The 14,814-nt window shown below is 40.1% G+C and overlaps 1 protein-coding gene across 3 annotated transcripts in view; it reads left to right on the top strand.

Annotated features, from left to right (window-relative positions):
- The window catches only part of PARD3B (par-3 family cell polarity regulator beta), an 894,180-nt gene that overhangs the window by 737,689 nt on the left and 141,677 nt on the right, over window positions 1-14,814 (top strand). For all 3 annotated transcript variants that reach the window (XM_061607918.1, XM_061607919.1, XM_061607920.1), the window contains exon 21: window positions 3,877-4,012. In XM_061607918.1, the coding sequence (XP_061463902.1) occupies window positions 3,877-4,012 (136 nt within the window). The remainder of the gene's footprint in view (window positions 1-3,876; window positions 4,013-14,814) is intronic.

Raw genomic sequence — 14,814 nt, 5'->3', positions numbered from 1 at the left:
CAGTTCCATAGATCTGCTCCATGTACCCTTAAACTGAATAAGCAAGTCTGGGTATCTGCCTTCTGGGGTGATAAGAAGGCAAACAGGGGTGGTCTCTCTTCAGGACTGAAAATTAAAAGACATTTGGATCACATCCAAAGGGCACCATTAGAGCACCTAGAAGGAAATGGGATGGAACCAGATCTGCAGCATCCACAAAAACAGAGGAGATGTGGGGGCGCAAGGCATCAGATGATGACAGAAACAACCCCCATAGAGCCCCATACACAAGAAGTGATTGAGGAGCAAGAGCCCCAAGGAAATGGAGGCGAAGAACATCCACTGGCCAACTCTCTTGGGAGGAAAAGTGGGATAGAAACGTAATAAATTAATAAGGTGACTGGCCTGTGGAGACTGAGCCGACTATGGCACCCACCAGATTAAATCTGTAAATTGGATCTAAAATAGAGGAGGATGTTATATTGCGATGTCTGTTTCTTGATGGCATTTGGGGATGTTCCCTAATGACACAGTTTAGTAATATTGTCCTTCAGTTTCCCTTTGAAAACAGTTACTTCGGTTTCACTTTACTTTCTCTTGTTTGTCATTGGTAGTTATGCCCAGGCAGACTCCAGAAGAAGCTTAGCCTTGGCTCTAATAAAATTCTGAACTCTGTCCGACTGCTCACTGTGGAATTATGGCCCACTCAGAAGTAAGACATCTTCCCTAAAGTAGCCAGTGTTCCTTTGTGCTTTTGGGACAGGGGGGCAACTGCTGGCAAAGCAACAACCCCACTGTGCAGGTGGTCCTGAGGTGTGAGCTCCTGTCCTTGGGGACCACTGCCGGGGGTCCTACTGTGTCTCTTGGTTGCTGACTCTTGGAACCTTTTGAGTTGCATCTGTGCTTGAGTATGGAACTGCATGAACTGTTCATTCACTATGTTTGGAGTCTTAGACCTTGTTGGTTTTGTGGTCTGACCAGTTGAACAATGAGAGTTTGCCACTAGGAAGAGATAAAGGCAATTCAGGGATACAGGCAGTGATGGGTTCAATTGTGCCCCATCCCCTTTCCATTCCAAAACTGTCATTTCATGGCAGCCTTAGAAGAAAAGAGATAATGCAGCTCCCTTAACCATCTTATAATTAAACACTGATCGCAAGTCTTACTGATGCATTCCAGTGAGACACTATTATATAAAGTTATTTTTTGAAGTTGGCATTTTTAATATATTTTTCTTTTGTAAAATCTGGGTTCTTTTCAGGACATTTGTTTATCCGATGCAGCTGAAATTTGTTTTTCCCTCCATTCCTTTGTTCTAGAAAGGCTATCTGACCAAACCTATACTTTTAAATATATGTATTTATAGTCAGATGAGAGAATAGGTTGCAGTCAAAGTATGATTTTTCTTGAAAATGTGAGAAAGTTGTGATCCTTTTCTTAATATTGCCTTATCAGTTGCTTTTTTTATTACTGATGACTTCATTCTGTTTGAATTCAATGCTTCGGTTTCTTTGGGGTAAACTAATAGATTATGTATGCGATATTTGCCTGGCCCTGATTGAATTCATCTGGGGAGTTTGAATGTGGTTCTTATATTCATGTAATTTTCAGGAGCCAAGTTGAAATTCAGAACAGTTAAATGATTGGGCATCACAGTCATTTCACATTGCTTGGGACTGAAAGTGGGATTTTTTCACTTTGGATACTCAGTTCATATTCCTTGCCTCAATTATACTTAACTCTTTAAAAGGCCAGTACTGTATTGGTGAGGACAGATAGAGAAAAATCCCTGAAAGGCTGTGTCGGGTATTTTGTGCTCGGGGGATAAAATGGGGTATACTGCAAAGCTTGGCCTTCATCAGATAAATAGTTTCCACCCACCCCTTTCAGAAAAGTTTAGTTCTTATTTTAGTGTGAAGCTTCATAGCTCTAACTTGCAGCTAAGTTATGGGTGATTTGCTGATGAAAGGTCACTCAATTCATTTAAAGCATACAGCAGCTGGATTTTTATATAGCCCCTAGTATTTAAGGCTATGGACCAGGGTAAGCTTGCAATTATCCTGCAGAGGATATCTCAGAAGAGGTTTGCTGCCCCCCAAAAATTGCCAGCAAAGCCAACTTACTATTTTGTCATAGATTTTCTGAGAGATCTTCATATTTTACGGACAGCCTTTCCACCCAGTACAGCTTCTCACAATATAATGTGAAGATGTGGGTGCCTGCAACCTTATACAGTCAGTCTGGTGTCTGAACACGAAAAGCTGTATGCCTTAGTGAAAAGTGCTCTCACTTATGGAAATCAGGGCATCCAATTTTCATGGACTTCCCCCACACACACACTGCAGGGCTTCTCCATGCTATATCCCGCTCTGTTCAGGAGGGTACCCCAAACCTCAGAAACTTGTTTTCAGGGAGCTGCAGAGCTTAACTGGATAAGGCAAATCAGCAAAAAAAGGGGTGCTCAGTCTTGCAGAAGCTGATGAGCTTTTCGCTAAGGCACTGGATACATCCCTGTGGTTTCTAAGGAGAGGAATTGCATTAACCAGCTCAAATAAAAGTTGTGTCAGTAAACCATGAAAACACTGAGAAAGACACTTCCAAGTATTGCAAATTTTCTAGGAAGCACTTCCATGTGGATATTTTTGAAACTAACATTTGATTATTACATGTGACAATTGCACACATTTGGTTTTTACTGTTTGTACACCTTAGGAAGCCACTTCAAGATCCAGATAGGATATGTTGCAAAATATTAGAAAGAATGGAACTTTTTCTGCTTGCCTCTGTAGGGTGCTATGAAACAGGTGATCTTTTTTGTTTAACAATTCATTCAATTCTGTTGTATACATTGGAGTTCTTTGTACATTCCATTTATATAGTTTATATTCTGGAACTTTTTTCCACAGTGTGGCTATATTATTTCCCCAATAAGGTCTCCTTCATCCTGCACAAAACCTTTCCCTCTTCCTTGAAATTTAATCCCTACATGGGGCAGATGTAGGAAATGTATATATGGTGTTCATAAATGTCGTTGAGAATCGAATTGGTTTAGTATTTTTATATTTAAGCCCACATAACACAAGAAATGTAACTTTCAGCCACATAAGTCTTTTTTTCTGTTCTGCTGCTTTTGTTTCTTTTTTGCTTTATGCGTCTTAACCAATGCAAGCTTAACATTACTGTAATTTAGAGGCACCACAGATCATGCACCTCCTTCAGCCTACCAGTGATTTCTCAGTCCTTTAAACTATATAACTTCCTCCAAAATTTTAACTGTGGACAAATTTGTTAAGTGAGAATAATGAAAGACATAGGGAAGGGATAACTAAATTGATAAAATCAACAACGTGGCACAAGTACCATGTGGAACTGGCAAACAGAGCTGGAGGAAAAGTCAAGGGGGCTCATGAAGTAGCTAGCCGAGTCATAGCAATCATTGCAGCCAAGCTGGAGAATTTTTCATAAAAATACGCATTTGTTTTAAGTAGCAGGTTATAAGCTGTAGCAGGAAAATTGACTCCTCCCCCTCCAAGAGGAATAACTTGAACCCAGATGCCTGCAGTTATTTCCAAATGTCTTGAATGTAGATGCTTCAGGTTAAGCTTTGCAGTAACCCATAATAAACTTGTAATGTAAACAAACTGAAATAAATATTAACTACTATTCCATTTAAGTTCCTAAATATTTTATTTTCTGAAATTTGTGGCTTGGATGTAAAGTATAATGATACAAGCAGGAGCCCTCACTAGCATGCACATGTATGTTTCCAAAACAAAAGTTTTCACTACAACCTGAAGTGAAAAAAATCCATCTGTTGAATAAGTTCAATCATGTGCTTACATCTTCTGAAGATGAAATGCACTCAGATACTTATGCCACATTTTCTTCCTCATCCAGTGACCATTTGACTGTTGGAACGGCAGACCGTATCCAGAAGTTGCGGAAGGAATACCATCAGGCAAGGCGGGAAGGCTTATCTTTCTATGATGAAGAGGAAGGCAGAGGAAGGCCATCTGATTATGATCAGCACTGGGTAGGTGCTCAGCTGAAGTCTAATCAATAAATATTAATTGAGTTCTAAGTGACAACGTAAAGAATTTGTTGTATTTTCCAAATAATTCATTGAGAAGTATATGTTGGCCAGCCATGTAAATAAGCTTATAAAAGTTACTAACCTGTGAAAAAAAATTACTAGCCTCCTGGGAGCTAGCAGAGTAAGGACAGAGAGTGCCATCTCTCCTCCACCACTCTACTGCAGTTCTATGCTAGGTGTGGAAGGAAGGGGGCTTCCCTCTTCTGGTAGCCCACGCTTTCTACCTGTTTTCTCAATCATCTAGATGGGACTCCCTGGACTATTTTTTGTAGCCTATGGCTACTATGCGAGTGCATAAATACAAGGCTGGTGTGTAGATATTGGTAGCTAAGGAACAGCCATTGTTACCACCCCATGGTTTAATGGTTGAACATTACATTAATGTATTCCATTTTTTTATTTTTATTTTTTTGCTTTTGTTCATTGCATGTTCAATTAGGCCAATGGTCACAGGTTCAAATGAAGGAAGACAGTAGGCAACCTCACCCAGGGATCTGCAGTGGTCATGTGACAACTTTTTTACCCCTTTGTCTTAGCAAGTTTTTCTAAGACTATTAAAAATAAAAATAAAAAATCCTTTATGTGCCATGTTTCTACATGTTCATATGAAAGTAAGTAATGACATTTTATTTCCTTTCTCTAGATCAGCCTTTCCCAACCAGTGTGCCTCCAGATGTTGTTGGAGCACAACTCCCATCAGCCTCAGCCAGCATTGCCAACGGTCAGGAAAGATGGGAGCTGTGGTCCAACAACATCTGGAGTCACACTGGTTGGGAAAGGCTGCTCTAGATCTACGATCAGCCCTCTTTCCTGCCCAAAGTTTATAACTGGCCTGTGAAACTCTCAGAAGCTTTCAGGACTAAATTGGGCATTATGCTAAATAAGCTATAGAGCCCCTGTGATTGTGTAGGCATAAAGGAGCATCTCTGATTCTGCACCTTGTGCTAGACTCCTAAATTCTCCCAGTCTTAAACTCACATGGCTGTTCTCTTGTCACATTATAGAAGAGTGGAGATTACTGAAATTGTTAAAACAATTTCTCCTGATTGTTATGATACCATAACATTTGAAGTTGTAAATACCCTCAGAGAAGTATCCTGGAGGATTCTGCAGCTATTACACAAACATATTGCCAAAACTAAAGTTGATTTAACATTAAGGCTGTTCTGAATGTTCATAAAGCAAACATTTTATATGAAAGAGGGGGAATTTTGTGGGACCAAACTTTTCCTGAAAGACTCCCAACTAGTTAATGCTATGGAGGTCTTTGCCTTTCTCATGGTTTTTGCTGTCCCTCTTGATGACCTATGTCGGGAGAGGGACAGGGGGAGTGTAACTCTGTTGATTCTCCTTGATCTCTCAGCTGCTTTTGATACCATCGACCATGGTATCCTTCTGGGGAGACTCATGGAGTTGGGAGTTGGAGGTACTGCTTGGCAGTGGCTCCGCTCTTACTTGGTGGATCGTCTCCAGAAGGTAGGGCTTGGGGAGCACTGCTCGATACCCTGGACTCTCCATTGTGGAGTCCCGCAGGGATCGGTTCTGTCCCCCATGCTTTTTAACATCTACATGAAGCCGCTGGGTGCGGTCATCAGGAGTTTTGGAGTGCGTTGTCACCAGTATGCTGATGACACACAACTCTATTTCTCCTTTTCATCTTCTTCAGGTGAGGCTGTTAATGTGCTGAACCGTTGCCTGGCCACGATAATGGACTGGATGAGAGCTAACAAACTTAGGCTCAGTCCTGACAAGACTGAGACGCTGTTGGTGAATGCCTTCTCGGCCCAGATGGTGGATGTCCAACCTGTTCTGGATGGGGTTACACTCCCCCTGAAGGAACAGGTTCATAGTCTGGGGGTTCTTTTCGATCCATTCCTGTCCCTCGAGGCTCAGGTAGCCTCGGTGGCACAGAATGCGTTCTACCATCTTTGGATGGTAGCCTAGCTACGCCCCTACCTGGACAGCGATGACCTCACCTCAGTTGTGCATGCTCTGGTAACCTCTAGATTGGACTACTGCAATGCACTCTACCTGGGGCTGCCTTTGAAGACAGTTCAGAAACTACAGCTAGTGCAAAACGCGGCAGCCAGACTGTTGACGAGGATGAGACGGTCCGCACATATAACACCTGTTCTGGCTCGTTTGCACTGGCTACCTGTTCGTTTCCGGGCCAGATTCAAGGTGCTAGTTTTGACTTATAAAGCCTTACACGGCGCGGGACCACAGTACCTGGCGGAACGCCTCTCCCGATACGAACCTACCCGCTCACTACGTTCAACATCAAAGGCCCTCCTCCGAGTTCTGACCCATAGAGAGGCTCGGAGGGTTGTAACAAGATCCAGGGCCTTTTCAGTGGTGGCCCCCAAATTATGGAACAGTCTCCCCGACGAGGTATGCCTGGCGCCTACACTTCTATCTTTCCGGCGCCAGGTCAAAACCTTTTTATTTTCCCAGGCATTTTAATATATTTTATTAGTTTTTAATATGTACCAGATTGTTTAATTGTTTAATATGTTCACCTTTTAGTGTTTTTCATGTGATTTTATTCTATTTTACTTACTGTTGTGCACCACCCAGAGAGCCTTCTGGCTGTGGGTGGTATAAAAATTGAATAAAATAAAAATAAATAAATAAATTAGCAGCTGCTTTGCCATCATTTTTAACCAATATATTGAATTCTTCTTGCTGGCAACATGATCCCAGATAATTAGGGGTCATGCTGTTAGCATGATGATGCCACCATACAACATAGCCAATAAAATATGGTGGTGTGACATCACAAGCCAATTCAGAGTGATCTGTTTACAGCCTCTCTACCAAATCATCAAAAGATGGAGCACTTTTCAAAGGGGCAAAACTGTTTGCAAAAAAATCCTACCACCCCCCTCATCCATTGACCTCAGTATCTGTACTATGCTTTTCACTGTTGGTAGATCAAATTGACACAGATTGGACCTATGCTGAATCACTGCGTAATTTTGTACGTCATTAACTATGATTAAATAGTCCCTGGAAGTCTTAACGTGTTTTTATATCTCAAACAGTTCGTGATCCATTTTATATGTGAAACATTTTGTCATCCCTTTAATATGCTGTTTCTGTATGGAGCCTTTGTGTTATCTTTGTACTAGACTCTTCTTCTGAATTACAGCGATTTTGGAATCTGCTTTATAAGTCAAGCAGTATGTTTAGGTTTATTGAAGTCCAAATGTCACAAAAACAGTCTAATGGAACAAGTAATTATCCAGCTATGAAACTGTATAAAAAATCAAAATTGTTCATTGCTAAAGCTACATTTGTCTGTGCTATGGGTATCAGGTGTGTAGTCCTGTCCCATTACTTTTTTTGCAGGCAGCCCCCTCCTGGTCCCCTCCAATTCACTACCCCTGCCAGCACAGAGAAGTAGGCAGGAGAGGAGTGTCCAGGATGAACAATAGAGCAGAGGCCTTGGCAACAGCCTCCCCAAGCAGGGCTAGCCTGCAGAGGAGGAAGAGGAACAGGAAAAGACGGTGCCACACCACTGGGCAAAAGGCAGGCTTCAGGCTGGGATGTGTGAAAAATTGCTTAATTTTGACTACGAGGCCGGGGCCAGAATTAAGCAGATATTTGCCCAGTGAACTAGCTCACTGTATAATGACTTTTTAGTTGGTCTTAATAGAGATGTTCTTGTTGGGATGCCTGCTAAATGAATCAGTTTAACACACTCCTTTATTAAGTCAACCTTATTTGGCAAATCTACAAAAGTTTAACACTTAGGTTTTTAAAAGCTGTTCACCAAAACATGCTCATAAATAACATGACTGTGCTCCAAGGTAGATGTTTAAAGAATAATTGATATCCCAGCAAATAATCCCAGAGCTGGTCAATGAAGCTTTGGGAGCAGGCTGAGGGTTCCCATTTCTTATCAAACCTTGAAGGGCTTTATTACCTGGCTGAGGCAACTCAGACTTATAGCCCTATATAGTCTCCAAAGATTCACAAAGGTCTCTTCTGGGTAATCCCCTTTAAGCTGTTTCTATTAGTGTAATACCCTAAGATTACAGATTCCCAAGGCTACACATTTTCTGTGAGAGAAGAAGTTGTTAATCAAAGGACCCAAGATAGCTTTAAAGCTCTCAGTCCCTTGGATTAATATCAGAAGTCTCAAGATTGTTTCCATTTTTCATTCAAATGCATTTGTGCTAACATTAGCTTTATGGCTCTGATGCAAGAAGGGCAGTCAGGACACACACACACACACACTCACAAAACTTTACCAGCATGTTCTTTTTTTAAGGTGTTCAGTTGCTTCTTGAGCACACTCTAAAGTGCATAGGTTCTCCTCACTCTCAGTGCTATTTGATGTTATATCAAAAACTAACAGCAACACAAGCATACTCTGAAGAGAGAGAACATTTCATAAAATCATAGATTAGACTTCAAAACCCATCTAGTCCCGCCGCCTGCCAGTGCAGGAAATCTTTTACCATGCCATCCCTGACAGGTGTCCAAAGCCTCTAACAAAGGAGAGTCCACCTTGCTGTAATTTGTTTATTTCATTTAAATATTTATAGGCTGCCTTTCAGGGCTAACTACATATTTAAAAATAAAAAAATAATATTAAGCATAATTATAAACTGTAAAACTACAATGTATAAAACAGCAACTGTGCAATCCTGGCATGTTTACACAAAAGTAAGTTCAATTGAGGTTTCGTCCCAGGAAACTAGGCCTGGGATTGCAGCTGGGCACAGCCATGCTACTAGGTGGAGGGGAAAGATGTAGCTGGCAGATGAACCTCCAAAGCCCTGTTGAGCTCACAGAGACAAGTTGTAAGTTGGAGGGGTTGTAAGTCTTCCTTTTTTCCTTCCTTTGGAGACTTTTTTTAAAACAGGATTTTTTCCCCCAATGAGGGAGAAAACACTTATGTCAGTGATGCTTTCTCTCGCTCTCGCTCTCCCCTCCCCTTATTCTGGGAATGTATTGGAATGATTCGCCCCCAGCATGACCCTCAAACATCTCCTTTTGGCCCTCTCCACTGTTAGAGCCCAACCAGTCCACAGCTACAATTAGAAGTGATACAGTCACACCGGTTTTACTTTTCACATAAGACTATATAGAATTCTTTTATCAGCTGTTTCTTCTGCTTGGAGGATTAGAACAGAAACCTGGCTGTTGCAGCTCTGGCCTGCCCTCCATTTCTCATTACTCATCTTAGGCCTTTCATGTTGGTGCCCAACACTTCATTACTTCTGTCACGCATCCTACCTACCTGGATTAAAGGCACTAGTTTTCCCACAAGGTCCTATTTATGGTCTCTGTTTAAACGCAAGGTCATTAGATTCATATAAGCCATTGAACTACATGCAGATGGCAACATTCTTGTATATGCTTCTTTGCTGCCTTTGCTGCATCCAGCTGCAACCCCCCCATAATTAAACACTTTGTACTTTCTTGTGTAGATATTTCTCTGTCCCATGTGGTAAAGGACCTGGTTTGATAATATCTGCACAGTAGACCATGATCACTAGCAGACAGATTTTCTGACTAGGGAACAGGGATTGAGGAACAGCTGACTTGTTTCGTATAAGGGAAAAGAAAAGCTCATTCCAGAATTGTGATGAAAACTTACTGTAGTTTTACATTGTTCCAGGTCTTTGTTCTGAAGAAGGCACATAATACTGAGACAGGAGGAAATCCTGCTGTTAAGAAGTTTTCCCTTTCCCTGTATAGGGGATTCACTTGGGAGAATGCAGCTGGTGACCTCCTCATATGTATTGTTATTACTAGCTAGGTTCTCCCTGTGTTTTGTCAGTTAGCCATGTTACCTAAGCCAGCTTTCCTTTGTAATGTCTTGCTAATGTATAGCAACCGCTGTAATCACTATTTATTATCTAACAAAGTGTTCAGATTGGATGGTATCTGCCATAAATCCACAGACTCAAAATGGGTCTTCTTTCAAATACATTAGAACGTTGTTTATGTGCAGACACACAAATAAAAATGTGTGTCGTTGTGGGAACCCAAGGATAAAACTTTAAAGCTTTTTTTAAAAAAAGATGTTTTTAAAGCTTTTTTAAAAGATGTTTTTAAAGATGTTTTGTTTTAATATGTTTTTAAGGATGTTTTGTTGTAATATATTTTAAAGTATGTTTTTATGATGTTTTAGAGTGTTTTTAGTGCTTTTGTTTGATGCCCTGGGCTCCTATTGGGAGGAAGGCCAGGATATAAATCTAATTATTATTATTAATAATAATAAACTGATGTTAACAACTGGTGTTTTGCTGACAACATAATAGGTTAGGGTTTTTGACAGAAGAAGTACTTCTAACAATCACTTTTTAAAGAACGTTCTGGATACATCAAGTTAAAAGTGCCAGCTGAAAATCCAGTTTTATAAAAGGAAAAGATTCCATGATTCTACATAGTTCTAAAGATTCCATTCTGCCACACTATGTTCAGTCAGGTAGCAGCTTCAGAACCTATTTGTTTCAGCAGGCCTTTGGAGCCTAACAGGAATGACATCATTTGTATATTGTAACTTTTATTATTATTGCATGTTGAATTTTGTATTGTGGTTCTACTTTTGCTTTTAATGGTGTATATTCTTAGTGTTAGCCACCCTGGACTCTCATGAGAGGAAAGGGCGGGGTATAAGTAGTAGTAATCATAATAATACTTTTGTTATTGTATAGATTTTTTCTAAGGATGAATGAATTTCCCCAGTTCCACCCCATTGTTCCACCATTCTGTTATACTCTGGCTTCCACCCCAGTCTTTTAGTAAGAAAGGAGAATTTTGGAATATTGATTGTACATTTTTACGCATGCACAAAAGAAAAGTTCCCTATTTCCCTGAAGGAAAAAAGTGCTTATCCCTTTGGAGATTGTTCTTGCTTGTTTTATTCTGCAGCCTGGAAGAAAATAAATTTTCATTCCTTTGAGCAACATAAAAATATAACTCAAAGGAACACTCCAGAACATAAAAATAAAAAGTTGAAAATTGTAATTCCGCCTCCCCCCTCCATCAACATTGTAATTTTCCAATAAATAAATACATCATGCTTGCCTGGAAGAAAAATAATGTATATTCCTTTTAGGTTTTTTTTAGGCTTTCTTTCTGCAAGTGTGCCTCACCACTCTAGCTCAATATATATATATATATATATATATAAGACAGTTTTGAAAGCAACAAACAGAACTACACTGAAGCTTGCTCTGGATCCCTATAAGGATTCCATTAATCACCTAAAATATATATATGAACGTAATTGTGATTAACCAAACAGAGGTTTTTATTATATTAACAAAACGTTTCAGCTTCCGCCTTCATCAGCTGCCAACATACAAATGCTGTTACCAAGGTGGCAGTTATAGAGCTTTGAGGATGGAATGCTCAGAGGGGCTTCATTGGCAGAAGCTAAATAGTGGTGGTACTGTCCTCCAGGTTCAGGCCATGTGGTGCCAATGTGTCCAGAGAGTAAATCCAAAAGTTCTCCCTTTTGGTCAATGCTGCTGGATCTGCTGGCATCTCTATTGCTGTAATGGAAAAGTCCAACAGGCTGTGACCCTCGATGTTAAAATGCTTTGCAACTGGTTGCTCCACTTTTTTTGTCAAAATTGCCGACTTGTGGTTCGTGAAGCGCGTGTGTAGGTCAGTTGTGGTCTTTCTTACGTATTGGATATGACATCCTGGTCTTTTGCACTCGATGATGTAAACTATATTGCAGGACCTGCAGGTGATGTTCTCTTTGATGTAATATGTCCTGCCTGTCCTAGTGCTTGTAAAAGTGGCTGTCTCCCTGAGGTACACACAGGTGATACAGTGTTTGGAGTGACAAGGATGAGACCCTGGATTGGTGATAGGTGGCTCAAGCACAGCTCTCACCAACAGTCTGCACAAATTAGGAGGTTGGCGAAATGCTATAACAGGAGGCCTGCTGATGGCTCTGGTAAGATGTTCAGAGTTTGCCAGCAATGGGTAGCTCTCCTTGATTGCTCGGTGATAGTTAGGAGATGCTGGATGGAATTCTACCACAAATGGAATCCGTTTCTCTCTGCTCTTTGACACCTCAGTATGATGGATGAGGTTTTCTCTGGACAGAATGGAGGCTCGGTGGACGTTGCAATTCATAATATGTGGAGAATATCCTCTTCGAAGAAGGTGTTCTTTAAGTTCACTGATCCTTCTCTGGTATTTATCTTCAGTGTTGCAAATAAGTTTGATTCTCAGAGCTAAGCTATACACAATGTTCTTCTTTATATGCTTAGGATGGCAGGATTTCCAGTTTAAATAGGTGTGGGCATCAGTGGGTTTGCTGTACAGATCAGTGGCTATTTTGTTGTTTTCAATGGTAAGAAGGACATCCAGAAAAGGGATGTGCAGATTGTCATTTGTACTATTAAATGTAAACTTAATAGAGGGATGGATAGAGTTGATGTAATTTTTAAATTGTTCCAAACTCTCTTTACCATACGTCCAGACCATAAAGATGTCGTCAATGTATCGCCACCATATAAGTGGTTTGTTGATGGCCTTTTTGAGGATCTCCTGTTCCAGTTTACCTATAAAGAGATTTGCACATGATGGAGCCATGCGAGTCCCCATACCTGTGCCTTGTAGTTGCAGGTAGTGTTCTCCATTGAATGTAAAGTTGTTACAAGTCAGGACTAGCGTAGCTAAAGTTGTGAGAACCTCTGTTGGAGGATTGTTCATATCTCTGGTGTTAAGGAACTCATTTAAAGCCTGAATCCCATCATTATGTGGTATATTGGTATAAAGAGATGTGACATCTAAAGTAGCTAGTATAGTATTGTTGTGGAATTGATACTGCTTGTTTAAAGACTCAATTTTAAGCAAGAAGTCCTTGGTGTCTTTGATATACGATGGGAGGTTTTGCACCATGTTTTGTAAATTTAAGACAATGTACAGAGAAATCCTTTCAGTAGCTGTGTTGTTACCTGAGACAATTGGGCGACCAGGATTGTTGCCTTTGTGGATTTTAGGCAGCATGTAAAACCTTCCAGGGGTGGGATTTGGATTAACAAGGAGATCAGCAGTTTCCTCTTTAAGAAGTTTCCTACTTGTAAGGTTTTGTATAGATGTAATGATACAAGTATTGAGATCTGTGGTGATGTCTTTGTCAAGAAATCTATATGTTGTTTCATCCTTTAGTTGTCTTTGACCTTCTGCTATATAGTCTGTAGTGTTAAGTACCACAACAGCACCACCCTTATCTGCAGGCTTGATGACAACATCCCTTCTCATCTGAAGGTTCCTTAGGGCTATTCTTTCTTCTTTTGAAAGGTTGTCGTGAGTAGGAGTTGGTGTGTGGTTGTTGATGACTCTGTTTATTGATAAGAGAAAGGTTTCTAGGACTGGATTCCTGTTAATGTTCGGTGTCCAAGTTTTAGGTGGCAGAAATTGTAGCAGAGGATCTCTATTGTATTTAAAGTACACATTTCTTATTTTAAAAGATCTCAGTTCCCTAGAAATAAATGAAATGTTTATTCCATTGAGGGTGTTTTTTGTTGTTTTAAACTTTCCTTTCTGTTAATGCACAGATTCTGGATTATTATTTTTTGAAAACAAAACTTCAGAATTTTGATGTGATCAGTACCAGTAAGAAAGTCTAGTAGTGAAGAACCCCCAAATGAAGGCTGACATTTACTTACTCTTTCTTTGCTTGCTTTCTTATTTACACCGCCCTTTCTCTCCTGTACCACTTCTGCTTTCTTTGTGTGAAGAGAAATGGAATTATGGAAGTGCTTGTACCATTTCTTGATCTGGATAATTAATTTATTTTAGCTAACCTTTGGCCATCTCTGTAATTCAGAGCAGGCAAGGGTGTTGTTATAAATTTAATACTTGCTTTTAAAAATAAAAATCAAGATGTGTTCCCAGGTACAAATGATTTATTTAAAAATATACTAGTCTGGTATCAATATGTTTTGTATATTGTGCTCTGATAGCTCTGTAATAATTTAAGGCAGCCTTTTGTCTCTGCTTTTAGGGATCTGATCTAAAATCCTTTGAAGTCAAACACAGAATTTCCTATTAATTTCAATGTACTTCCTTCTATTAACTTAGACCACAAACAAATAGAAAATTACAGGAAATTGAGAGTATATTGGTGCCTTGGTATATTTGGGAGGATTTCTGTGTTCCTGCTCAGGACATTATGGTGAAGTTAAGAGAAGCATTGTAAGCTGAAGATGGTATTTGTTGCCATAATCCAGCTAGGGACTATCCACTCACTGAAGTACTCTTCCACACACCTATTCCTGGCTGGGTACCAAAGAGAGAAAGACAGTGGGGGGAGATATACTGTATGTACTCAATCCAACAGCTGCCCTTTTTGAAAAGTGATCCATTTACAGAGCCCTAGCTGCTCCCTGCATAGTTTGTTAGATTGGAACCACTGAATATACATGTGCATATCTGCACACACCCACTAATCCTAAAATAACTAGGAATTAGTAATCTCTTTGCATGTTTGTGGGAATTGGTTTACAGATTTCACACAAAGATTTGGTTACTTTATAATCTTAAGCCCTGTCCTTCGGTGTGGCATTAATTTCCTCCCTTGCTTATCTTTTCGTCTTCAAGAACTGCATAAAACACAGTAATTGTGTAGTTCTTCACTGGAAGGGTAGATGCAGTCAGCATGGCAATTTCCTCTTATAATGCCTTGTTTATATCCAGTCTCATAACTCTTTTTTCTTTCTCTTTTGCAAGTAAGATTTAAATGTTGATAAATAACA

This window comes from Rhineura floridana, chromosome 2 (assembly GCF_030035675.1).
Source record: "Rhineura floridana isolate rRhiFlo1 chromosome 2, rRhiFlo1.hap2, whole genome shotgun sequence".
Lineage (NCBI taxonomy): Eukaryota > Metazoa > Chordata > Lepidosauria > Squamata > Rhineuridae > Rhineura > Rhineura floridana.
The sequence above is the reverse complement of the archived record's forward strand: the minus strand, read 5'-3'. Positions and strand labels throughout refer to the sequence as shown.